Below are 27,317 nucleotides of genomic sequence, written 5' to 3' on the forward strand. Positions count from 1 at the left end.
GGGCCAGTTGTGCTCACATACACCCCTATCCCACCTTCTTACCCAGCTCTGGTAGACGAGGGTTTTCTGGTCCTGACAGCTGTTCCTAAATTAGAGAGTAGATGAGAACACAACAGGACCCAGGAATGTCTGGATTGCCTTTCTCTTCTGCAGAATCTTGGAAAGGTGACTGCAAGCTTAATCGAAGTAGTGTCAGGATGTGGTGTAGTCTTGTACATCGTACCTATGGATTATTTATTCCTGACTTCACATGTGACGCATTCCTTTGGAAATGCCAGCTGGCTCAGAAGCATCAGGGGGTGCATATGTGTTGAAAGGTTAATATAAGTGAACAGCAGGTACAGAAGAATTGCACATGTCAGTTATTTGTGACATGCCCTCTGCCCAATATACAGGCCATCCTGTGGTAAAACCTCTTGTCTCATGCATTATCACACTTCCATCATTAGTTGCTATGGAGACAGTGACCAGGTCACAGGGGTCAGTGCGGCCAGAAGCATGGTTGTGAAATTGCCCAGACAATAAAGTCGGGCTCAGTAATTCTGTAGTTGTCATTTAGGAGAGATTAGTTTTATAGCCTGGGATCCACCCAGGAACAAATCCTTTACCTAAAGTCGTAGAACACCAGCAAAACACAGGCCTGTGGGGGTGGGGGGGGGGTGGGGGCGGGGGTGCAGACAGCAAGAGTTTCCATTAGGCAAAAACCTGTGGGTGATGCCGTTGTGAGGGATTCACATGAGGTGGGTGAATATAGATAGTAAGACCATGAGAGAGGAAAATGAAGGAACAAGAGACTGATAGAGTGGAGGCGAGAGGATGGGAGGGATAGAACAAATTAAAGGAGTGGGCGTGAGTGATGATCACTGCAAGTAGAGAAGGAATATGGGACAAAAGTAAGAAAAACAGGAAAGAGAACATTGGAAAAGATTAAACATCAATGGAAGGTCAGGGACACAAGCTTCTAGATAGTGTGCATGAGATTGAATCTCGTCATCTTGCTGATTTTCTCCTCCCCCTGCTATAGACCAGAAGTTTATCAGTTTTTTGTAAACACATTTAATAAAAGTGGAATTATTGCAAGTCCTCCTTTCTCATATTCCCCCAGGTGATGTGATGTGGAATGTCTGCTGCTGTCAGCCGCTACTTCCACCCACTTTACAATACAATCTTTCTGGAAATGGTTCCTCTTGTTTCACAAAATACACCTCCCATGACTAAAGAATAAATAAATCACATGAAGGACACAAAAAAAAAATCAAGAAGTAACATACAACAGTCGAATAAAATTTGCTAATTTGGGATAAATTAGAGGTTAGAAATTTATTAAGAGTTTCTTTTTAAAGCTCGATAATCAGCCCTTTAGCACAAAGCACTTAAGCATATCGAACCCAAACACTTCACACTAGACCCGCCCTGTCTTATTCCATTACTGCCTTCCTTATCACTCAAGAGTGCCTCTGGGCCAGCCAGAGCCTGAGGAAGGAATGTGCCTTACACCTTTTAATCAGTGTCCAGTGAACCTGCCATTCCCCAAATTCACCCCCATGATCCTGCCTTTCGCTCCCAAAGCTGACTACAGAGCATCATCAGCCACTTTTTAATGAAGGTCAACAGCTGCTGTGGCGTGTTTGTCTACCATAACATCTTTGACTGTATCTGTTTGCACTTCTGGCTTCTACAGCCAATCTAGCAAGATGAAGAGGAAAATGGTGGGAGTAATAAACATACATGTAATTTTACACCAATTCACTTGTCTCAGTCAAAAGGGCCGGGGCCCAGTATTGAAGGATTCTGCGATCAGAGTTTGCTTGGCCAACAAAGCAAGCAGACCTGTTGAATTTGGCAAGGAGTCAGTCTCACTTTGGACGATGTAGGCAAGATTCAAGCCAAATACTCACAAATAGTCACTGTCCATCTGCACAGCCAGCGTATTATAGAGGTATGCATCAAAAATCAGACAGGTCACACTAGCAAACATACTCCAACAATAAGTACACCCATTGTTTGGAATTGTAAAGTAAAATCTTGAAGAAGAAACAGTTGTCTTTGTCATCTCTGATGTAGACAGAGATTTATGTGATTATGACAAGAAGCTCTTGTTTCATGTGCATGTGTAGAAAAAGAAGGAGATGGGTTTGGGGGGGGTAAGTAGGTATGGCCTAATTATCCCCTTGGTTGCTTTAGTAGTAATTATACCTTAGTGGTGCACTTGCATTGTTACTCACTGGCTGGTGTTTTGATTGCGCAGTAGCCAGGTTTAGTGTTTTCTCCCTGTTCTTTTCTTAAGGAAGATTGTGGCTCAGGAGGGCTCTGCTGGGACACGTACAGGCACAGGTGGGGCTGTAGGTGCAGCCTCTCTCACCTCAGTGTGGAAGTGTGGGAACCACTCAGTTGCAAGTAGTGCATGAGTAACAAGGACCCTGAGGGAATGTGGCGTAATCTCCTGTAACGCTCTAGTCTCTTCTATTTCAGAACACACACATTCACGGCGAAGGCTGAATTCACTCGTGTGTTTATCTCAGTCAACACACACATTTGCAAACAGCAATCTTCAAATGAAAGCACTTTCTCAAATCACATAGACACAGACATATTTGTATTGTAAATACAGTTACAGCCAGCTAAATAATACCTTGTGTTCATTCAGACGCTGCACCAAAATTGGTGATCTACGAGATTGCATGACAAATCACATCATAAAATTAATCATTTAGCCAAAGGTGGTTTTATTGGAGACATTATTCTCTCCAATGATAGAAACCACTTCAAGTCTGAACCTGTTGATGTCCTGCAAAATTAAAATGCATTTTACAAAGTTTAAAATTGTTCAAAAGAGGTTTACAACCACACAAGTTACCATAAAAACAACGGTCCCTGTCACTATTCACTTGACAGGTCTTTCTGGATTTATATTTCTGTAAGCGAGTAAGAGAAAGTGATGTAAAATGTACTCATTTATATCACACACCAGGTCATTAAGCCTACACTATCATCTTCATCTCTGGGAAGAGTATTGAAATATGGCATGAAAACAACTCAGCCACCCACTGAGAGCAAACTTACATAATTGCTAGTTAAGTGGAAGAAGAAATAAAGTTAAATGAATAACATTTGCAAAACCATGTGCCGCAGAAAATTACATACATTAATTTTTAGTGATATTCATCAGAATTTACTGTTCCCAAGCGTAAAGAATTGATTATGATGTGTCACTTTTTGTTAAGGAATGTAAAGAATTAGAATTAATTGCTGTTCTAATACAGATTTTATAGAGCTGCGTCGGCGGAGCAGTTGGGGGCAGTGGGCTGGCAGCTGTTGCTGCTGTGCAGGGGCCCTCCGGTCTCGGTCTACCCCTAATGGCCAGACCAGCTGTTGGAGTTCTGTCTGTAGGGGCGCGGGGCTTCAGGAGGCGGGGAGGGCATGAGAACTTCCACCCCCCTGTCCTGGGGGGCGGGTCCCTGCCTTGTCTGCCCTCCTCTGAAAGGAGGTGATTGATGGCGCAGGGTTGACACCATGCTTCCACAACAATTGACTCAGGAGGGACAGAGGATGAACAGAGAGCTTGGGACCCCTCCATGTCTTTCTCCTTTGGTTTTCAGAGGCAAATGTGGGATCAGTTGCAGTTATAATTTAGTCATTTTTCTCAATATGTCTTTTATTTGACATTTTTAGTGGAGCATATGCCACTCGAAGCATTTTTCAAGGCTGCCACTGCAATAATTCTGCAGACAAACTCCAGTTATTTTCTGCTTTACTTGTCAGATTACACGGATCTGAACATGTCGTTGTCAAATGGCTTAAATGACCTTATGCCTTTCGTTAAGATAAGCCCTCTTGTTGCAGCAGCCCTTCAGTGCCCTCTTCCTTAGACCAGTACAATTAATCCTGACCACAGAGTGGAGATGCATGGTGCCTCCAGGGTGGACAGTGCCCTGGGCTCAAGCGTGTGTTGGGTCATCACTAGGTATCAGGCTGTATTCTCGGCACCGTAGCCTGCTAACACAGACCTGACCTTTTGCACTAAACCCCGTGATCCTCCCTGGATCCCTTTCAGCAAGTCGCCAGCACCTCCGTTCTCCTTCAAGATTTACAGCCTGATGGAGGAAGAAAGGAGGTGGATGGCGGGGGTGTGAGGGTGTAGGGGTGGGGGGTTCACTGTCAGGCAGCTGTTCACAGTGGTCTTAAGTAGCTATTTCACATGGAAACAGGGTCATAGTTTTCTGAATTCTTCCAGCTGGCCAATCTCCAACTACGTCTGAAATGCATTCCTGCACAGAGATGTCTATTGCTTTTTCTGCTGTCTATTCACACTACTCTGTGAATGCAAAGGCATCCAGACCTTGCACTGAGTCTCAGTCCACTCTTCATATTTCTGTAGATTTCTCAATAGTTATCTCAAGGAGAAGGGACAAAAATTCTCCCATCTTAATTACTGAAAGAAAATCTTGATCTGATGATCTATAATTTTTACAAGGTCTCCGTGTCCCACTGATTTAAGAAGAAATACAGGACAGTGAGGTGTACTGGAAAAAAAGATTCCCTCTCTCTGTCCTCTGCAGAAACTAGACGTGTGTAAACGTACAGGATTTAATAGCCATTTAGAGAGCTTGTGTGAAAGTCAAACACTTTTTCCCACAATCCAAAGAAAGATCCATCATTCACGTGTGTTTACTTTAGGCAAAAAGCTCCAGTTTCCTACCCTGTGTGCAAGTCTGTGTGTGTGTGTGTGTGTCTGAGTGTGTAGAAAGAAAAGAAGAAAAGAATCAGTGGAAGAGGATACACATTAAATGACATACAACTCCAGTAGGAACTTCCTTTATGATGTGCATTATCCAAATAACATATATTTATATTGAGAGAAAAATATATTCTTTAATCAAAACTTCTTGATACAGAAAACCAAGATATTTACATGAACACATGCTTTTCATAATAAATTAAAAGGCAAAAAGCCAAATACTTCTTTTCTGTGTGTTTTTTGTAACATAGACACAAGTGTGGAAAGGGGGCTGAGCAAAGAAAAGGGAAATATCCTGTCAGAGTGGAGCTGTTTCTTTCCGAATGCATGATCACAGAAACAAAGCCAGTTTATCTTATCACTTGTGTGTGCGTTGGGTGCATGTGTACACACACACACACACACAAAGACAACATCAGGAGCTTCCGATCAAAAACGCTCAATGCTTCCCCACAAACCCTGAATAGGAAATATGTCATACAATTATGGAGCAGCAATTAGAAGACAATCCAGCATCAACCTGTACGCTGTGCTACAACTGGCCCTGACGTCTGCATGTAGGGGGTCTCAGCTGCTGATTGGCCGTGACCAGTTTAGCGGAGGAGCTTCTAATCCTCTCCACACTCTCTGTGGGTGCTCGTAGGGCTTTTCCCACATAAATCAGTCTGGCCTGGGTGGTAAAGTCATCACATCCACTGTGTCCACAAATACTGCCTGTTAGCAACCCTATCACATGGAGCGTGCTAGTACTGAAAGGCCATGAGCATAAAAGGAGGGTATTGGCTGATGTATTGGTTGCATTGGTTCTTATGAGCAACTCTACTTGACACTGTTCTGTTGTGATGATGAATAAAGATATTTAAAAATGTCTCCTCCACAGTTACCATGGGCTTTATTTATAATGACTATGGCAAAGAAACCCTTTCTTTTCATTTTGAAACATATTATATTGGCATGTATTACCCCCGTAGCATGTGGAAAAACACCCTTCCTGTGGTTGTTGGGTCAAATAGGACAGTAAGAGCATGAGCATGCTTTTCTTTCTTCCCCCCCTTGGGTGGTCTTCACTTACCGAGTTTTGGTTAGCTTTTAGTTTTGGCACTGCAAACATACAGTGTCATTCACATGCACGGATAAAAAGTGCTCTGTTTGGACTGTGTATCACAATAGTGCGGCTTCGGTTCTCCACCTATCAACTGCTCACGGGGATAAATTACAATATTATAGTACATGCTGGATGCCAATGGAAAGGCAGTTCATGTTTACCGTGTAAACTAACATGCCCTGATGTGAGCCCGCTATTTTGTCAGATTTGCATATGTTAACTATGAGCAATACAAACAACTTCAAGGCAGAGTGTCACTACTCACTTTTCAGCACAGTGCAGTTATAAATCCCGACCTGTCGCATCTTTGTTTGTGTGATCAGGGACTTCCCCGAGTCCTGCACGAGAATTTTGTCACCAGGACTTTCACTCTCACACTTTCTCTCCAACGCAAACAAAGTACTGATTTCTTTGTCCTGTTTTAGTGTGTGTGGAAAGAGAAGGGGGGCGGCAGGGCACAAGAGATAACAAGGCAATGTTTTAACATGATTAATGTAATGTTACATGTATTAAAATTTTTTGTTTCAAAGGTCATATATATGCAGGTCACAGAATTGCACAAGGTACAGGGGCCTTTTCCATGTTTGTACCCAGCAGCCAAGTTTGTCTCACAATTCGTCCATGGTGGATAACACAATCTACCCGTGATGTTTTTGTCGTGAAAACATTGTTGGAGCTGAAATGATCAAGGCCTTTTCAGAGGAGCGAGGCAAATAAGGCCTTTGTAGACTTTGAGTGGCCAGCTAGAAACATACTGTAAATACAACTGTCTGTCCCTGAGCACGGTTAGCAATCGCTCCCTGGGACCTCCTCCAACTGGAAGACAGTCAAAATACTGCCAACACCTGCCAGGGTGAGCTGGGAGTGTGTCTACTACATCCCCAAGGGATGAAAGACATATTTCACAGCCAACCAAAAACAGAAAAACATAGCATATTACACCTATTTGTAATGTGCATAAACTCTATTACACGTTCCTCCTTGTCTCTCTCTAGTTTTCACTTGCAGCTGCAGCTGCAGACACAGAAACACATGCACACATCTCTTGTATGTTGGATGCATGCCTGCGCGAGATTTAGAACACAACTATCAATCAGCTGCAGTAATATCCAAATGCTAATGAAGAACACAGGTCTGAGTAATTAGAACATTGTGCTCAGAAGACTGAACTGAGCCATTGGCAACTTTGCACTGCCCAACTTTAAACACATGACGGGTGCCAAGTGAAGCAGGTGTCTGTGAGGCCTAACAAGTTCTTTTCATAGACCTATAGATGACGTCACACGCACTAACGAACTTCACTCCCAACCAGCCTGCTACATTCACCTACCCACGGCTTTAATGTATTCAAGGCCAGGAGCAGGAATAGTGCGATAAAGAGGGGGCGCTGGTGGTGTAGGGGCAGTGTGCTTGAATGTTAGTGTGCTGCCCTCCCCTGCAGAGAGAAACTGTGTCATAATGCCGGACTTCTTTTATGATTCAAATCAAGGCTATTGTCTCTGTAAGCGACCGGCTCCGCACTGTGCTGCAGAACAACCAAGGCACTATACACCGGCTGTAGAAAACAAGTCCACTACCATAGGCTGAGGTGGTGCAGGCTGGAGGAGGAACTCAGTACATGAGCTACTGAGAGAACAGGAAAGTCTGCTGTCTGTACACTGTGTTCAGTCTCTGATCTGCAAATGATCAACTGTAAAGAAACAAATAAATAAGCTTGCACCTAATCTTTTATTGCTTTATTTTCATTTTGTTTTCTTTACATTTGAAATAAATGATTGATTTTCTACTTTTTTGAGATCTCAAACTTCTATTAGTTTTTAGGATTCTCTGGATTTTTTTTTCCAATTACAATTTGTATATATTGCCCCAAACAATCTGCAGAAATGTACATTTAAACTGTTTATTTAGTGCAGAGTCTGGATCAAGAGACAGAGGTTGAACAGCTCTGTTTTTCCTAAAGTAAAGCAGATTTTCAGTTTGTGTTTTTTGCATTCATCTTGTGTTGCTAGCTTTGGTTTAGACCAGTTTGACTTTGACTTTCCAACAACATCAAACTCCTTGACTACTGTATTTTCCGAGCTCCATCTCCTTCCTCTCAATTATTAAGAAGCAATGTGCGTTTGTGGTGGTGGTTGGTGGGCAGTGGTGGCGTCGCATGTAAATCCAACGTTGGGAAACTGCGTAGGGTCTAGTGAGGAGGAGAGAGAGAGAGAGAGAGAGGGAGAGAGAGGGAGAGAGAGAGGAGAGAGGGAGAGAGAGGGAGAGAGAGGAGGCGGGGAATACCGAAGCTGGGACAGGTCGGGAAGGAAAAGTTTTTCAAAACTTTCAGGAGGTTAACCGAGAATCACAGCAGCCGTGGCCGAGCTGCGGAGGATAATACGGGACTGGAAGCGACGCTTTCCCACTGGCTTTAGGGAAGACAAATCCCCGTCGATTTTGGAGTCTTTATTTTTTTGTGAACGTAATAAAGGATGTATTTCTACTAAAAACCCACCTTGAAACGCTGGAAACTTTTCCACCGAAATGGAAGGGAATATCCCATGGATTATTTTGTCGTTTTTATTGTTTATGCATATTTGTGAAGGTAAGTCTCATTGTACAATTAACGCTGGTTGCAATGAAAGTGAACGCTATCCATCAATACAAAGAGTGGATATGTCTGGACGACCCACCCGTCGTCCGTCTCCGTATTAATGTGATGCTGTCGTTGACTATCGAGGCTTCTCTTATTTTGTAGTTTGAGTCCCAGATATCAACAGATAATCTATAAAGTTTATTAAAGTATGTATGAATGTGTGCGCATGACGCGTCACAGTAGGACTCCAAGTTGTTTTTGTGATTAAATCTGACACTGCTCCTATGGGGAAATTAAATATTTTGCAAATCACATCGGATTTTTCTGCAACAGTTAGTTGATGTCTGTGGGAAAAAAAAAAGTCTGATGGCACCATGAGCGCTGCTGCTGCTGCTGCTCCGACTCAACAAAGCCCGTAACTCCTGTGGCCCCAGCAGCTCTTCATAAGTTTGGATGAGAAAGGTGGACATGTGCAAAGATGTTTAGTCTAATATGTTCACAAAAAGTGTATTTATAGGAGGAGTGGGGGGGGGAATGTGTTGAGCTTATAACAGCGGGTGATGAACCGATGTTCCCCCCTTTCCTTTCTGAACAAAGACCTTTTAAACAAGTGGTTACTTTTCGCTCGAAGCGGCGGAGCAGTGACTGTCAGATAAATGAATGTGTCCGAGACAAACTTGTTTCCATGCACATGTGCGCATATTATTAATCAGGGGGATACAAAGTTATCTGATTTGGACAACGTAAACAATAAACATGCGGGAGTGTCTACAGTTGCCACAAGTGGTAACTGTAGACACTGGTTTCCATGATGTTTTGCTGAAAGATCTCCTAGGATTCACAAGAGACTGTGATTTATTGACTTTAAGTTGGTTTCAACTGTGTGGTTCTCTAACTCACTTCTCTCATTTCCACAGGGTTCCGTTGCGTGGATAAATACAGACCCTGTGAAAATGGAGGGACATGCTTAGATTCACCCACTCGATGCATGTAAGTGGAACATATATAAAGAAAGTGTTTACCTCTACCTCAGTTCTTCATGAACTCCTGTTTACAACATTTGCATAAAAGGTGGTTGAAGGACAGGACACATCGATGCAGCTTACTCACATGAACATGAGCAAGCTTCAACATGTTTGACTGCCACCCTCATCACTTACACCTGTTAAGGAACTTGTCAGACATATTACAGCGTTTTGTTTTTTTATCATTGTTATTTCCAATGTGTCATATTTCCCCTACAGTTCACCATTTATGAGCAACAATAGGAAAAAACCTTTTCCACAAATTCCTCATTTAATTCTTCATTTCCCGCCTGCTTTGAGCACTTTTAAGCTCTCACATCTTTTGGCAGTGATGAGGCTTTTGTTTTTCAAATTGGTGAGGGGGGGGGTTGTGTGGGAACCTATTACAATAGTCAAGTTAAATAGCCTACAGTGTCTTGCCTGGGGGTCATTTGCCCCATTTAAACCCTTTAGATTAGGAAACTGCCCGAGTGTTTCAGATAGAGGAGATACAGACAGAACAAAACAGATCTTTGGTTTCCAGCTGCTTCCCTCCAAAACTGTAATAGTAATAATAAGGGCAATTGGTTTTCATAGAAAAATGTAAAACATTACACTACTATTATATAGCCAATAGTAACCATCAGACACGAGCCAATGTGTAACTAGGCTGCAGCTGAAACAAGTAGGCCTAACTACCACCCACATTTTTTCAATCATTAGCTGAAGCCAAGCTTGGCGAAAGTCATTAAGTAAGTAAATGTATAATTTTATGGAGCCAGATCGGTATGTCTAACCTAACACCAGTTTTCTTGGTAAATCATTTATTTTCAACATCACACAGTACTTTCCTTCTAGTAGTGCAAATTAACATTTTGATGTTTAGCAGAGTTTGTTTCTCCAATTTAATATTATTCATCATTTTTACTGAGAGAAGCCCTTGATTCTACTCTTGTACTCTAATACTTTACTTCTTTGTTCTGTGTATGTGCACTCACTAACCACTATTAGGTACATGTACAATCAATGCAAACCAATACAGCCGCTTTGCAATTAATTCTAGGGGGCTGAAACATTACAAACACCACTTAATATAATTCACACCAATGTGACTCCACTACTGACTATGACCTCAATAACAAACAGTCGAATTATTGCCTTTAAGATAGTTTCAGCAAAACTAAGAAATTATAACCTTGTAAAAGTAGAATTAATGCAAAAGTCTCTGTATTGGCTTGCAGTAGATTGAAAAGGTGTACCTTTAAGATGTATCTGTACATTAGTTATGTTGGAGTTGAGCATTTAAAATCACTGTGCTTAGTGAAAGTGCCTTTAAAAGGACTTCTAATGGAAGGGGACATCAAATGTCATACGACACAATGTAAAAAGACTCCCATAGCAGGGCAGAGCAGTGGAGCAGAGCATGGCCACATTAGAGTGGTCAAACCAGTCCTAGACAGAGGTGAGTGGTGGAGCCACCCCACCCCTTCCCCTGGGAGCCTACAGAAACAGGAGATGCAAAACAGCAGAAAAGATCCTTTCTTCCACCAGATACCTGGCTGAAACCAGGCACCATCAGAACAGGGTGTAGAGTGGGAGAGAATAAAGGCCACAGCAAAGTTAGGCCAATACAGAGTAGAAAGACAGAAGTACATGCAGTCACAGATACAGTTTTTGGCATTTGAAAGAAATTTGAAGAACGCGTAGAAAGCAACTGTGCTAGAACTCATTGTACTGTAGCATATTGTTCTGCACAGTGGATGGCATTGGTGCCTTCTTGCTGTCTAGTCACCATGTCATTAAATTTTTCTTATGGCAATCAGCTTCTCCAGTGAAAATAATACAGTGTGTATAGCGGGTACTATTGTTTCTGCTCCAGATACCAATGTATCCTATGTCTTATTGACAGACACAGTTAACACACGAGAAATCTCAAAGTTCTTCACAGCTTTCTAGGCCTGACTTTCTTTCTGATACCCATTTCAATTGTTTCAATGATCCAGTAAAACAATTAAATGTTTTAAATATGCGTTGAAGAGTTGAATATGCCAACCCTGTTCCATGACCCTGGTTCAAAACAAGGTATCTAACTTGCAGTAAATATTGTCTGCCTAACCATAAACTCTATATTTGTGATTGATTGTTGTGGATGGGTGGCCTTCACTATTGCAAGGGTGACTTTTAGCATTAATGTGGAGCAAACCTGCATCTGATATGCGTTAACTAGAGTTTTTCAAGTTTAAGTGAGAAATTGTAAAATGAAGATGGGTCTCATTGATATGGAAGTATTTTGCTGGTTACTTTAATTAAGTACTTCTTACAAGTTCTACATATCACTGCTTAGCACTTGATTCAATATACAAATCTATCTTTTGTTGTGAGGCTTTATCTTCAGAGTTTTTTTGTGATTTTACTGTGGCCCAGGCTATTGAACTTGACAGTGAAGGGTTGAAAGTGTCAGAGAGAGTGGCCTTCTAGGTAAGTAGTCAGGAAGTCCTGTTGAAGTGCCTTTGGCTTCTCAGCTCTGCCCTGTGAGGAGAATGTGCAACCTTGTGAGGGCCACAGTGGTGTGGAGAGATAATTAGGCAGATTGAGAGGATCCAGCTGGAGGGATCGGACTGGGGGTAGGGAATGAGTAGAAGGAGTCTGGGGGAGGGTTGGGGTGGGGGGTTGAGTAGAGGACAGCTGGTGGATGTTGTGATGGTAATCCAGTGAAGTCAGATCTTGACAAAGGGGAAGCATAGGGCCAGGTGCTGCCATTGAGTAGCCAGCCACCCCCATACTGTGAGAGACAAGCTTGTGGAGGAATGAAGCTGGTAGCTCACAGGCCCTCTTGCACATGTTGCTTCTCTCACAGTGCAAAAGCACTCTCTCCGCAAGCTGCCGCAGCCCTGATGGCTCATCCTCTGCCTCCGTCTCTCCACAAAGAGGATGTGGATTCTCTGCTGTGTGTAGCTTATGGATGGATACAGTTGTTCTCTTTGTATTAGAACTGTTTTCCTTTTGGCAGCAGGGTTAGCTCATAAAATGTGTCATAAGCTATCTCTGCTAAATTGAGTCTTTTGTTATGACCCTGTTGCAACTCACAGCTTCTGAGAACATAATGAATGAGAACATATTTGAGCAGACTCTCCAGAAAGTATATGGTGATATTTCTCTAGTAAAACATGTGTATTTGCTTATTTTATTTCAGTTTTGCAATATAGCAAGAACTGGATATTCTTTCTTCTTAATTCAAAGGACAATTTCTTCAATGTTTCTCAAAAAGGCATTTTCCCTTTGTTTTCCATATAAAAGTAAATCCACTTGTAGGTTCAGCATTTCCCTTTCTCAAAGGAAATTCTTTAAACATGGTTGGCTAAAAAGTGGATATACACACAAATGCCAAGATATATAGAGGCAGATTATATTGGTGGCTTAGTTTGGAGCACCTCAGGGCTAGTGTTTTCTTTGGCATCTTTATGGTGGATTAGAAAGGAATGCTTCGTTAGATTCCTCCTGTCCTTCTGGTTCTTTCAAGTTATTGTCCATACCTCCCATCCATTCACCCTGGCAGCCCCTTCTGGAATGCCTTTAACAATACTGCCACTCTAGTCTCATTGAAAATGGGATGGTTAGAATGACGTGTTTGGTTTGCAATTAGTTACTTTGCAATTTTGTGGGGCGGCATATAGCCCATGTCACTCATGCTCATCTGACAGGCAGATGGAGCTGATGCATTGAAGGCCCAGTAGTTTCAAATAACTTAACGGGAGAACTCATAGATAGAAGTCATTTCAATGAGGAGATTAGTTGTATCTGACTAAAGAGATTGTACCATCATAGGAAGGAAAATTTGGGTTTGTTGTCTCTTCTCGCAGGGTCATGTCTACAGCCATGGAGCTGTGGTTCCCAGGCCCCATCACAGAAAGCGGTGCCTTCTGACCTCCCAGCTACGCACATCCTGTTTTAGGGAAGAAGCATAAGCAGATTACTTAGTGCACCAGGGTCTTCATGCTTCTCAAACCTCTCAACTTTTGCTCCATTTTTATTTCATCCTGCGTTCTCAAGCCACTTGCATCATTGCGTTTTACTTAGAACGTACATCTGTGTATGTGGAAATGAAAACTTATTTGCACAACTTCACACTTGCACAAAATGAACACTGAGCACTAATATTGTAAGTTTGGGAACGTGGGAATTTTGTATTACTATTCATTTTCTGAAAAGACATTCAGGCTGACGTGATTGGAATAACTGCAGTCTGCCAGTAAAATTTCCCTATTCTCTCCCTCCCTTTTTGAAGAGGAAGGGATGGGTCCATCATTAAATGATTCAGGAAAAAGCATTCACTTTTCCACTAAGCTCACTTTCCACAGACATCTTGATGTTAACCAGGCAGCTTTTTGGATGTGTTTATCTTTTCCTAATTTAAGATTTATCAGTGGTTTGGGGACTTTGCCACGTGGAAAAAAAACCCTGACATTATTGTAATTTATTTTAGTTTTTCTGAAACATTATATTAGGTATGACTAGCTTACACCCCTCTTTAACATCTCTGGGATGTTGGGTGACAGCAGTTGAGATAATAGACATTCTCTGGCTGTTTTTCTGGTGTACTCTTCAGCTTATCACAAAGAACCTTTGCCAGTGGCCCGTAAACAGACCTTATTTTTTCAGGACTGTAAGCCTGTGAGAGTCTGAGTGCTGGTTTTAATCAATCTCTGCAACAGTTCATGTCAACACTGTGAAACTAGAGAGTGGTTTATCAGATGTTGTACTTCTATTTAATCCACTTTTATTGTGGAGCAAATGTTTCCTGTGAAGTTAATGTCAATATGGGCCATTAGTAAGTCTGTTTTATCATATTATGTTCTTCCATGTTAAGACCAACTTGAGACAAAACATTGGAAGAGGCATCGCAGTTGATATTTCATGCTAGGCTGGAGATGAGGTCTTTTGATTTTAATTTCAAAGTTTTACAGAAATCTGGTTCAGTTTAGGTAGTTGGGTGGAGTTTTAGTGGTTGAGTTCAGTGGAGAATGCTTTGAAAGACCTCGACCCTGGGATTCATGCAATGTGGTTTTGGGCAAACGCATTGCTATTTGAAAAATGTCAGGCATTATTCTTCCAAAAATCTGTTGACACGTGAATTTCTTCAGATAAACTATGAACTACAAGCGTAGAAATGGCAAGCATTTGTCCAACCCTTGACATGGAAGTATAACTGAACACTTAGCCACAAGAATACATTTTTATTCTTTCCTTCAACATATCTTTGCAGAAAATGCCATTTGACAAATTGCCAAATGCCATTCCTTTGACGTTTATCATTTATATTCTCATACCTGTAGAGCATTGTGGGACTATCAGGTCAGAAGGATACATCACTTCTGAACTTCTAATGAGAATCATTATAGCTCTTTCTTTAGAGGAAATCAAATGTCTTTACATGTTTAATATTCATGCACAGAGGGAGTTCTGGAAAACCTTAGTACTTCCATTGTGTGTCTAAGCCCAATTGTTGACCAAACTTTTCAACACACACCCGCTTAGACATGATCATACTTAAATACCAGACTAAACTGGTCCCGCGTGATGCTCAGTTCTACCTGCATATATAGAGGAACTGTCCTCTGAAGTGCCTCAACTGTCCTTACAAAACCTTCTCTCTCATCCTCCCTTTTTTCTCACTCCGGCTCACTCTCACCATGGGTTACTGTTGCCAGGCTACAGCCGAGGCCTGTTGGTCCTGCCCAGGTCTGAAAGACTAGCTGTTTGGGTCACTGCCCACCCACCCCCCACCCCCAATACTTTCATACAAAGGAGTTCTGACTGCTTTGGCCCTTTTATTTGGGCCACAAAACACTCCCCAACCCCCATTCTGGCTGAGCCAAGCTGAGAAGGGCAGACCATAAGAGACTGTTGGAAGTATAGGGAATGTGGATGGGCTCCTGTTGGCAGTGTGGTGTTAGTATGGACTCTCATAAAAGAATGAAACTAGTTCCTGCTTGTTTATGGAACAAGGGGTGAGAGAAAGAGGACTGTGTTGAGAGAAAAAGGCAGTTGAAAGCTATTTCCAAGAGATTTAAATATTTCTAGTATGTTAAATGAAAATATGATAGTTCTGTTGTTGCTCTTCCTTCTTCCCTCTCTGTTTGTCTCTGGACGCCATTTCAGATAGGAAGATACCTTTGTACTTGTTGCTTTGTAGAGCATGACTATGTGTATGAACCGTGTCAGAGATTACAGCCTCTTTGTTCACAGGTGAGCCACCCTTTGACCTCTGGCAGAGTAGCTGCTATTGTCTAGGAGAGGATGAGCTCAGGTTACCCTGCTTCGGTGACCCAGAAAGCAGGAAAACTGGCATTGTGTTACACAAGTTTAGGTCAAATACATAAATCAAATGGTTTTAAGCAGAATACGCTTACACTTGATCACAGCACGCAGCTGGAATGACATGTTTCAATTAAAATAAAACATTATAATTTTAACTTTTTGCTCTCCTTTATTAACTGTTTCACAAATTTGTCATCTATTTTCTCTTTTTATAATCTCCTTAGTGGATCTTCTCTTTTAGGGCTTCTTAATACCACCATTCCTCAGAGGCTGGTTGTAAGTTTCTTTTCTTTGTGTTTGGGTGTGTAGTGATTGCTGCATGTCTTTGCTTTGTTGCAGTGGTGCCTTTGTGTAGCAGTCTTGAAACCGTGTTAAGAGTAATTGATAATGCATGTGTTTGTTAAGGATGACCACATCTCCTCCGTGGTGTGAAATGGCCTGTGTGTTTGTGTGTGTGTGTATATGTGGGAAGGAAGATCATCTCGTGAGCAAAACAGTTGGGTTGGCTTATGTTCTGGCAGGAGAGGCAAATGCCAGACACCCAGAAGTGTGCTGACAGATGTGGACAGATGCATGGTCTGGGTCTGCAGCTGGCATAAGCCCTCATATGTGTTGACACAAAGATATTGCCCATACTGGCCATACCTCGAATGCACCCAAAGACCCCCTCGTCATCTGCTGGAATCTCTTCCTCAAAGGTCAGAAGTCGACACTCACTAAATGCTCAGGGGACCATTGCACAACAGCAGCCTGCACCTGCCTTCTACATCCGCCACAAATAAGGCTGGGCCCAAGCGAAGGCACAGCTCCTGCTCTGCAGTTCCCAGAAGCAGTGGAATCCACAAGGTTGTAAAAAGGCTGATAAGGAGACTCCCAGGTGCACCGGGACAAAGTTGCATGTCTCTTACCGTGTCTGCACTGATAGCACTCTGATTTGTGTGTTTTGGGAGTAGCATGTTGGCAATGAGTCAGGTCTAGACAAAAGAATGTGTGTTTTGGCTGCTCAGTTCATTGTGCATTTGTAAGTAAGGGGGACAAATGATTTATCAGGTAATTCTACTGTCGTCATTCTTACACACCTACATGCACACATGTAGATTAAACACAGAAATAAACACCAATTGGCTTAATTCTCTGGACACACCTTCTTTCTGGATACCTAGTATTTTAGTCTTTGACACACAATACTTCCTGGAATAACCTGTAAGTTATCCTCTGTCCACAGAGAGTCACAATGGTCTTTGGAGAACAACAGCCTTTTCAGACTCTAGACATTTGACATCAGCTGTCAAATGCCAACAGTACAGAGGTGCTCCAGAAGAATGTTATTATTATATTTCAGCTCTGTAAGCAACTTCTTACTCAGCTACATAAAAAGCCACTTTTTACCAGATAGTGATACTCTGAATTCCAGACATAGTTAATTTGCCTCTAAATAAACTGAGCCAAGCCATGACAAATAGCTATGGGGACCAGAGGTGGGTGGTGGAGGCTAGTGGTGGGGGGGTGATTAGTTGGGTGTCAGACTTGCTTGTTCATCTGTGAGGTTGCTAGGGTAACAGGCATCGTGCATTAGGAGTGAGTGCAGTGTTTTCAGAGCAAGGGACGAGGGATTACAGGAAATATAACATGACATTCTTGCTGGACCAGACCAGTCTCTGCTCCTCTTCATCACCCTCTCCACCAATTCCACCTTCAAAAGACATTCCCTCCCACTGAGCAGCCACACCCCACTCCCTGCAGCTTGAGTGACATTATCATCACAATCAAATGAGGAAACACTGACATCTGACCTCTGGGCGTTTGAGAGGAGGGGTTTGTTAGGGGGAGCCAAGCTGGCATTCGGGGGATGGGTGGTTTTAGGAGATGGAAGATTATCTGTAGTAACTTATTCTCAGCTTGGATACCCTGATGCTGCATCAATTTCAAACTAAGTGCCATAGTGCTGACCTTGTACTGTTTGTAGTGGTTATTCCAAACTGTTTTATAGTTTGTATGTTTAGATGCTTCATTGTGTTTTATAAATTTATCAACAAACTATTACTTTGGAGACATTTAAGTTTTTGTGGAGTGTTTCTGTGTATAAGCACATTTTTGTGGACACGCTTGTATGCCTGGCTCCTTCATGCTTAACTCTGTGGTTTTTCCATTTTACTATTGTCTTTTAAATGTGGAAAGAAAAGCCAAACAAAGTAGTAGTAGTAAGAGTAGTATCAATTTTTGTCTGAACCAGAGCAGAACAATCAAAATGTAAGCAGTTGACATTTGTAAAAATCTAGATCTGGTTCAGCTTATCCTCTTGACTGACCTCAGGCTGCTTAAGTATTCATAGCCATTGGAAATAGCCAAAAAGCGTTTTATCCTTTTAGGAGAAAGGCTCGTGGAAAAGTAAGAAAATTAACTATCACCAGCCTAGTGGTAATTTTCCAGTAAAAGAAAAGAGATAAAACCCTATTATCAATCCTGCCCAAAGGTCCAAAGAAAGAGAAGACAGAGCCCAAGGGCAGACTAACACCCAGCCATCATGCGCCTGTCATCAGCATCAAACAGGCGGTTTCAAGAGGGGACATGTCTCCAGCCACGGCCTCCTCTATAAGTGTAGAATTACCAGTTCATACTGATCTTTTTAGGGAGTCCAAACCTTGCCTAGACTACCATAGGACCTTGTTACGTATAGGAAATCCTGCATATATGTTTATTTCTGCATAGAATGGCATAATATTAACTTGAAGCATATAAATATATATGTTGTTTTACTATTGTGTGCACAATCGTTTCTGAATGCATTTATAGGTGAATATAAAAGCATCTGTTAACTGTAAATATAGTGAGACAGACCAGTAAACCAGCCATTCAAGATCAGAGAGAAAGGATATGTTGTTCTTTTCAGATACCACAGTTGTTTCTCCTGTGTGGTTACACTCATTTGTAACTGGTTTTTCATGATATTATTTGTTGGGAATTGTTAAGGTTTCAGACTTCTGTTTTGGGTGTGTTCAAGTCATTTTACAAATACAGAAACAAAAGCTGAGGTGCGGAAAAACGGTAACAGTGCAGGAATGTTAACTGGCATAGACAAACTGAAGCTTTCCAGCTGGAAATAACAGCTTATAGGCTGTCTAATAACAACCTCATAACAGCTTATAAGACATGTATTTGTGTCTCATCCCACAAACAGTGTATTACATGACTAGTACTTGTGAGAAGCTAGGTTGATACAAATTCATTCCAGGGCCCAGAAACAATACTTATGCCAAGGCATTAGTCAGGCAGCAGGCCTTGCCAAGGGTCTTGATTAGTGAACCCTGAATATGATATAACTGGGCTACACTACAAATTTACTTTGTCAGCTTGTGTTATGTGTTGACCTGCAGGCCTAATAAATGATGTGTGTGCATGTGATTGGTTTGTCCAGATGTCGTCCCGGATTCATTGGTCCTCTCTGTCAACACCCGGATCCCTGTCATCGCTCGCCATGTCTGAACGGAGCAGCTTGCAAGAGCCAGGTCATTAATGGTATTCCACAGTATTCCTGTGTGTGCCAAAGGGGTTTCAGAGGTACATTACATTTATCAGAATTTGTTATCATTAGATAAATCTTATCAGAGAAGGGAGATTAAAAGTTCTTATTTTAATGGAATATATTCACTCTTTAATCTCAAGGCCAAGACTGCTCTCTCATCGATGCCTGTGCCACAAGTCCCTGTGCCAATGGGGCTCGCTGTGCCAACTGGAATAACCACTACAACTGTTCCTGCCCACCTGGCTTCCAGGGAAAGAACTGCCGCAGTGACATTGATGAGTGCCGCAAGCCTGGCTTGTGCCTCAATGGTGGCATCTGCACTAACACTCATGGGTCCTACCGTTGCCAGTGCCCACCTGGATACAGCGGGCGCACATGTGAGGTGTCCACCCTGCCGTGTGCCCCATCACAGTGTCTTAATGGGGGTACCTGTCGTCAGACCAGCGAACATTCCTACGAGTGCGCTTGCCTCCCAGGTAAAATAGCTCCCTGTCAGCATAATAAAACACACATACACAAACAAAATCTGAGTAAATGGGATTTTAGGAGGCCCTGCTGTTTTCCCAGGCTCTTAGCACAGTGCTACACAGGCATACAGATATTCCCAGCTTGATGACGTAGCTGTTAGTGCTGTTGCTGGGATTTACTCTTCTGTCCTAGGTCAACTTCCTGTCTGCTATTAATAGTTCCTGATGGGAGATGGGAAGGTGGGAGAGTTGAAGAGGCAGCACGCCTGCTCTACTCCACTCTACTCTATACACAACAGAAGGAATTTACTTTACAGGCCTTCTGCATTCCCACTGGGGAACAGGCAGGAAATGTCTCTTGCCAGAGAGGAAGTCATTGAAACTGTGAGAGATTATAAAACAAGCAAACACTGTGGGGAGTGCAGACCTCTGAAACAGGCAAGGGTCACTGCTGTTGCTGGTATTGTATGGGAACCATCATGTGAAGATGTAAACAGTCATCTGTGCAGTTAAACACCCTCTGTACTTTTTCACCACCTACCTTGCCCCACACTTCTTGTAGTATATGACCCACAGTAGAAATAAGTTGTAATGGTTAGTGTCATGAACAGGGGCTATTGAATGTTTATTAGACTCTCTGTTTGTTTGCTACTGTGTCTTAATGTTTTTCTCTTTTTGTCTTAGGGTTTGAGGGACACAACTGTGAGAATAATGTGGATGACTGTCCAGGTCACAAGTGTATGAATGGAGGAAAATGTGTGGACGGAGTCAACACCTACAATTGTCAGTGCCCACCAGAATGGACAGGTACAGCTCTATTTATCACATTTGAAATAAATATGACATATATATTATGGTGGGTATATGTAACATATCCTGTAAACACTCTAGGTCAATACTGTGCTGAGGATGTCAACGAATGTCTCATGCAACCAAATGCCTGCCATAATGGAGGTACCTGCTTCAACGCCATTGGTGGTCATACCTGTGTCTGTGTTAATGGCTGGGGTGGAGATGATTGCAGTGAGAACATTGATGATTGCGCAACTGCCGTTTGCTTCAATGGGGCCACTTGCCATGACCGCGTAGCATCATTCTTCTGCGAGTGCCCAGTTGGAAAAACAGGTATGTGCGTTTGTCTAATGGCTCCTGTAGACATCTTGGCTGCCTAATCATTAATAACTGGCTTGTATGCTTCTTGGCTTTCTCTGCAGGTTTGCTGTGCCACCTTGATGATGCATGTGTGAGTAACCCCTGCAACGATGGGGCAGTGTGTGACACTAATCCACTTAATGGCCGCGCCATTTGCACCTGTCCTGCTGGCTTTGTAGGAGGTGCCTGCAACCAGGACATGGATGAGTGTTCGATTGGTAAGTCTGCTATATTTTCATGTTTCAACATGTGCCATCATATAAACTTCACTTTATCTTTTCTTGGGGTGTGTTTTGTATATTGATCACAAGCCTTCTACCCTCAGGTGCCAACCCATGTGAGCATTTTGGGAAATGTGTGAACACAGAAGGCTCCTTCCAGTGTCAGTGTGGTCGGGGATATGCTGGACCCCGTTGCGAGATTGACATCAACGAATGCCTGTCAATGCCTTGCCAGAATGATGCCACTTGCTTGGACCGCATTGGAGAGTTCACCTGTATCTGCATGCCAGGTATTTAGACCTGTTAAGTTGTATTTCAGCACTGCCAATAAAACTATACAGAACACCTCGATTCAGCCTGCTATCATTCACATGGGATGGCCAAAAACCAACAGCAGAGTAGAAGAACCGATTATTTAAACTTGACCTTCTAAAGAAGTATTATCTACCATGCTACTGTGCTGTCTGCCAGTGTAGATGGTTATGTAATACATTCTCATTAACATTCGGGGTATGGAGGCACTTCTCTACTCTCAGAGCACTGTACAGCCAGACAGGGTATTAGTTTGGACTAAGTGATGGTTTGGATACTCGGTGACAAAAACACATTGAAACTCTCACGCACAGTCCTACATGCATCCCGGGGTTTTGGGAACTATACAAATTAGGGCTGGGAGTTGGGTCTATAGGACTGGATGTGAGAGAGGGCGAGCAGTTAGGGGGAGGAGTGTGCTGTGAATACTAATGAGTGGTAGAGTGGTGGGAATGGAGCGGAACAATAGAGTCCCTCTGTGCTCCACTTTGCACCCCTCATACTCACAGAGAGGGAAAGAAGCCTTTTCCCAGAGCCTCCCTCCCTCCCTCTTCATTGCCAGAGACAGGCCCTTCCTCCTCACCCTCCTCATCATCAGCCAGCCTGGCAAAGCTCATGTGGTGCGACTGATTATTTCTGATTCCACGCTAGCCTTTCCCCAGTGGCAGCACTCTGATCCACAGTGTCCCGCCTCAATGAAGGAGCCCTCCCTAGTTTGCTAATGCAAAATGTATAACATGCATCTGGTTAATGGGACACCAAGGTTTTATGGTATGAGGTCAGTAGAGTGGGAAAACTGGGGATGCTCTAGGGATCTTTTATTACATCTTGTGGTTCAGCAGAGACTGGTGTCAGAAACTCTGAGGCCCCATAGAGAAGAAAGTTTCCCACACATCCATTTCCTATCATACACAATTGCAAGTACACCGTGCTGGCTTGAACTGGTATACCCGTTCATAGCAAGTGAACATAGTGAGTGTGTTTTAGCTGCAAGCACATAATATGTTAATTCAGTTTGAATTTCTTTCTTCCAGGATACATGGGTACTTACTGTGAGATTGACATTGATGACTGTGAGAGCAATCCATGTGTAAATGATGGCATCTGTCGGGATATGGTCAATGGCTTCACATGCACCTGCCAGCCAGGTAGGACTTATTTTCAATAATTTTTTTTATTCAATTCTGTGTGTTTATTTATATACATGTTAACAACACAAACTCAGTGACTGCAGTAGCAGTAAGAACAGAAAGCCAAAGTTTAAATGTCCCCAGAACCAGAAGAGGGAGGGTCAGCTTTGCTCCTTCTGCCTGCTGGTGTTTAGAGCCACCACTCTTATAAAAAGGAAGGCCCAAAAGCCTGCCTATCCTCTTGCCTGAACAAAGACACCATTGTGACCCCCGCTCCCCTCTTCTATGGAATGTGGAAGGGACAGCAGTCTCCCTCATCCTGTCCTGTTGGTGGGGGGAACAGCAGTCCTGCTAATGAGATTCTTTTCCAGGTCTGCAATTTACATCTGGGACAGACGTCCCCCCCTCAACCCCCCATATAGCTATTGAGCCAGTGGAGCTGATGCAAGAAGGGGAGGGGGGAGTTCCCAAAAGAGAAAACAATCCCACCGTCTCCTTCAACCCCTCCCATTTAGCACCCCAAGCACCAACACACAGACCGTCCTGACACTGTTAATCAACTAAGCACTGTGCTACCAATGCACCAATTCACCCCTGTCTGGGCACTGTGCCCACTCAGTTCAAGCCTGCACAGTTTCTCAAGCTTTTCAAGCTATTATTATTATTATTATCATCCATACAATCCATCAAATTATACATTCCACACATCACTGACTATGTAGAGTAGGTATTAAGCAGGCATTCAAATATGTCCCAAAACCAGAATGAGCTGCAGCTGTGTGCTGCATTTTGCAATATTAATTGTAATCATATGATTGCAAGTTCCTCTTGCACAGTATCAACATCTCATGTTTTGCATTTTGTGGTGGCCACCTCCGCTCTGGTCCAAGTACATAGATCACATGTCCTTAACCAGTCAAGATGCTCTCAAACCCAGCCTTAGCCAGACTTAACTAACCTCACCAAAGACCTCTGCTATTGTAAAGAGAGACAGGAATGCCCCCTGACTTGAGCATGAACGCTTCCACTGGACCTTCTTTCTGACCCTTCACCTTTGTGTTTGCATGTCCCAGGGTTTACTGGCACCATGTGTCAGTTCGACATAGATGAGTGCGCCAGCACACCCTGCCAAAATGGAGCAAAATGCTACGATCGTCCCAATGGGTTTGAGTGCCGCTGTGCTGAAGGTAAGGGCTTTTGTACCTAAAAGTTGTCATTGGATCTTTTCTTTTTGAGCACTGCTCAGAATTCCCAGGCAGAAGAGCAGATGCGTCTTAACCACTTGTTGGGCTGTGTCTTTGTTAAGTGTTCAATGTTTTTTGGGGGTCAGCTATTTCTCTGGACGTCTGCTAGGCAAGCAGACTGACTTGAGGCCCCTAATCCCCCTCGTTCTCTCATTGGCTTTTAAGATCGTGGGGTCACTGAGGACCAGCAGTTGCCAAGAAAGAAGCCGTGGTCATCACCCTGACATCTGTTCATCTCTTAAACTCCCACACACCACCTTATGCTGCATCTTAATTGTCATTCCTTTACATAAAAATAATAAAAATATCTTTATAACCCCAGATATGGTGAGATGTGGTAGAATATGTCACAAAGACTGCATACATGAGCTGGCTGTGTGTATACATTGATATTTAGCATGTTTGTTTGGACCAATGCCGATGAAGGAGCCTGCTTCATTGTTTCAGTGGCCAGCTGCTTGGTATTCCCTATGTTTGTGGGCCCCTTCTGTTGAGTAAAGTGGCTCTGTTTGACGTGGCGCAGTCTATTGTTCCCTCCACCACTGAGAACAAAAGCATGACTGGGAGGCCTCAACCCAGAACTGCACTACACACATACCGCACAAACACTTGCCTAACACACAGACACTGTTGACATGGAAACCCTAGTGATCAGAACCCCAAACTGTAGAAGCTTTTATAAAGAAAAATGGGAAACAGACACAGGAAGTTCAACAAAGTATCAGATGAAGTAGGGGGAAAAATGAACATTTGAAATTCAAGGAGAAACTAAAAATACATGGGATTAAAATGAAAACCATAAAAAAGGTTTTATGATGGAAAGGGGAAAACCAGCTTCAAACTCAACCAAAAACTGCCATAACTCTACACGGGATAGGACACAACATAAGGTTTACTTTAATATTTCAATTACAATTTATTTAAAAGTTAATTGGTAACAATGTTTGACTGGAGAATTCATTGTGCTTTGTTTTTATTGTTTCGGTTTTCTGTGGTAAATACTGAAATCTCAAATGAGAAATAAATAGTCTAAACTCCACCTTCAAATATAGCTGCCAGATTTTGTACATGCAAATAATCCAGTACATGGGTTGACAAAGCAAAATAACTCAACACTTTAACAGTCAGTTAATCAACCCACAAAACTGTCAATATCTAGCATATAATCATGACAGCTCACTGTTGTCAGATGACCTGACTAACTCCCATCCTCCTCTACATCACACTCTTATGTGTGATGTAGTATTGTTATACACAAAACAAAGTTAGCTATATTCCTGCTTTCTGTACCACCTCTAGCCACACGTTCTAAAGCCCTTTCTTTCAACTACAGAAAATGCCTGAAGGTCAGTTGCAATGAAGTTGCCAATTACTCTAGATCACACATGGGTATGTTGAAGAGGGGTGCAAAATGAGTTCAGCAGTGTCCTTTCCCATTGTTATGTCTAAATATTAGTGGTGCTCATATCAATGGTGTTAGATGTTGTGCAAGACACTTACGTGTTGCTCAACTTACAGTTAGTCTCCACCTTGTTTTTCTTTTTTCGCAACAGTTTTACAGGACAGCTGAAATGTTGCTGTAATGTCTACAATGCATGAAGGTTTGCTTCACACTGTCAAGTACCCCCTGCTGCAAAAAGCAGAGTAATCTTAGATTGCAGAATGGACCTCAGGAGACTCCTTTGTATGATAAAGGGACAAGCGCCCTCTACAGCACAAGATATTGAACAGACGAGGAAAAACGTGTATGGTTGACTCTGGATGGCTATTGTTCCATTACTCTTAATAGCAAAATTAAAGCGTAGCTAGTGTTACAATACAACACAGTACATATTGCGAGGCCAAACAATGCATATTGTAATGTTTTGATATATAGGATTTTCACATCTGTCATTTCCATCTATGTTTTCTTCCTCTAGGTTATGAAGGGACTCTCTGTGAGAGTAATATCAACAACTGTCAGCCTGACCCATGTCACCATGGTACATGCATAGATGGCATTGCCAGCTACACCTGTAATTGCCATCCTGGATACACAGGTTATCGCTGTGAGAACCAGCTCAATGAGTGCCACAGCAATCCTTGTCAGAATGGGGGAAAATGTGTCGACCTGGTTAACAAGTACATCTGCCAGTGCCAACATGGAACCTCAGGTAAGAGGAAAATGTAATGTATAGAAATGTTATTTGCAGCTGTTTGCTAAATCCTGTTGTATAGTCACACATGGGCAAAAGCTGTTGCTGCTGACAGTGACATTAATCCGGAATAACATATATGATATATTACTCAATAGTACTAAGGCTGATTTTGATTTGTTATCTTTTTTCAACACAGGCACAAACTGTGAAATAAATTTTGATGATTGCGCGAGTAACCCATGTGACTATGGCATCTGCAAAGACGGCATCAACCGCTATGACTGTGTTTGCAAACCAGGCTTCACTGGTAAGGCCCTCTGAAAATAAAAGCACACACTTGACCGAAAAACGTATTCTCATAGGAAAGGGTGACATGATGCACTTTTTTCTCTTACATCTCCCCCACCAGGTTCTAAGTGTAACGTGGAGATAAATGAGTGTGCATCGAGCCCCTGTAGAAATGGGGGGACATGTGTGGATGAAGAGAATGGATTTCATTGCCTGTGTCCTGAGGGCTTTAAGCCCCCTTACTGTTACTCCCAGGTGGACGAATGTGGCAGCAGCCCATGTGTCCATGGCTCATGCAGGGATGACATCAATGGGTATGAGCTCTTAAGCCTTTGTCACAGTTGCAACACTATGTGATGTCAAAGAAACTTGGCATGACCTACAGACTGTTGCTAATCCTACAGGTTCCAGCTTGTACATAATTGTTGTTTAACCTTTGCAACATGTCGTGTTTCTGATTATTAACTACTCAATGCTGTATTTCCAGTTACCGGTGTGACTGTGAGCCGGGTTGGGTGGGGAAGAACTGTGACCTTGACAGGAACGACTGTTTGCCGAGTCCCTGCCAGAATGCTGGCACATGCATTGACCAGCTCAATGGCTTCACCTGCAAGTGCCGTCAAGGCTTCAGAGGTAGGAGGGTTGCACATAACACAGTAACACCGGATTATTCTTTCTGAATAACAATTGTCTACCACCCTCTAGTGGTGATCTTAAATGTCTGAATATACTGAGCAGTGCAGACCATTTCAACGTTTTATGTTTTATGATGAAAGTCTCCTACACCCTCTTTGACAGGTAACCTCTGCCAGCTGAACATCAACGAATGTGCGTCCAGTCCTTGTCTGAACAAAGGCACTTGTGTGGATGGTGTGGCAAGTTTCACCTGTCGGTGTGAGCTTCCTTACAGTGGACCCACCTGTGCTGAGGTCCTCACCCCTTGTTCCCCTAACCCCTGTGCCAATAATGCTGTCTGCACCCACACACCAGACTACTTGGGTTATCAGTGTAATTGCCAGTCAGGGTGGCAAGGTTAGCAATTTACCATCTTATTGCCTCTTTATCTTCTGTATTGTGAGCTAGTCTGAAAGCGTACAGAAGG

At 42.7% G+C, this 27,317-nt stretch overlaps 1 protein-coding gene across 1 annotated transcript in view; it reads left to right on the forward strand.

Moving 5' to 3' along the window:
• The first annotated feature begins 8,148 nt into the window (after positions 1-8,148).
• notch3 (notch receptor 3) overlaps positions 8,149-27,317 on the forward strand; it is a 28,220-nt gene continuing 9,051 nt past the window's right edge. The window contains exons 1-15 of the mRNA XM_026359074.1: positions 8,149-8,427; positions 9,336-9,408; positions 19,156-19,298; positions 19,404-19,739; positions 20,415-20,537; positions 20,622-20,855; positions 20,945-21,100; positions 21,208-21,393; positions 22,450-22,563; positions 23,619-23,732; positions 25,709-25,942; positions 26,124-26,234; positions 26,337-26,529; positions 26,703-26,848; positions 27,014-27,247. Coding sequence (XP_026214859.1) covers positions 8,367-8,427; positions 9,336-9,408; positions 19,156-19,298; positions 19,404-19,739; positions 20,415-20,537; positions 20,622-20,855; positions 20,945-21,100; positions 21,208-21,393; positions 22,450-22,563; positions 23,619-23,732; positions 25,709-25,942; positions 26,124-26,234; positions 26,337-26,529; positions 26,703-26,848; positions 27,014-27,247 — 2,458 coding nt within the window. The 5' untranslated portion in view covers positions 8,149-8,366. The remainder of the gene's footprint in view (positions 8,428-9,335; positions 9,409-19,155; positions 19,299-19,403; positions 19,740-20,414; positions 20,538-20,621; positions 20,856-20,944; positions 21,101-21,207; positions 21,394-22,449; positions 22,564-23,618; positions 23,733-25,708; positions 25,943-26,123; positions 26,235-26,336; positions 26,530-26,702; positions 26,849-27,013; positions 27,248-27,317) is intronic.

This window comes from Anabas testudineus, chromosome 8 (genome assembly GCF_900324465.2).
Source record: "Anabas testudineus chromosome 8, fAnaTes1.2, whole genome shotgun sequence".
Lineage (NCBI taxonomy): Eukaryota > Metazoa > Chordata > Actinopteri > Anabantiformes > Anabantidae > Anabas > Anabas testudineus.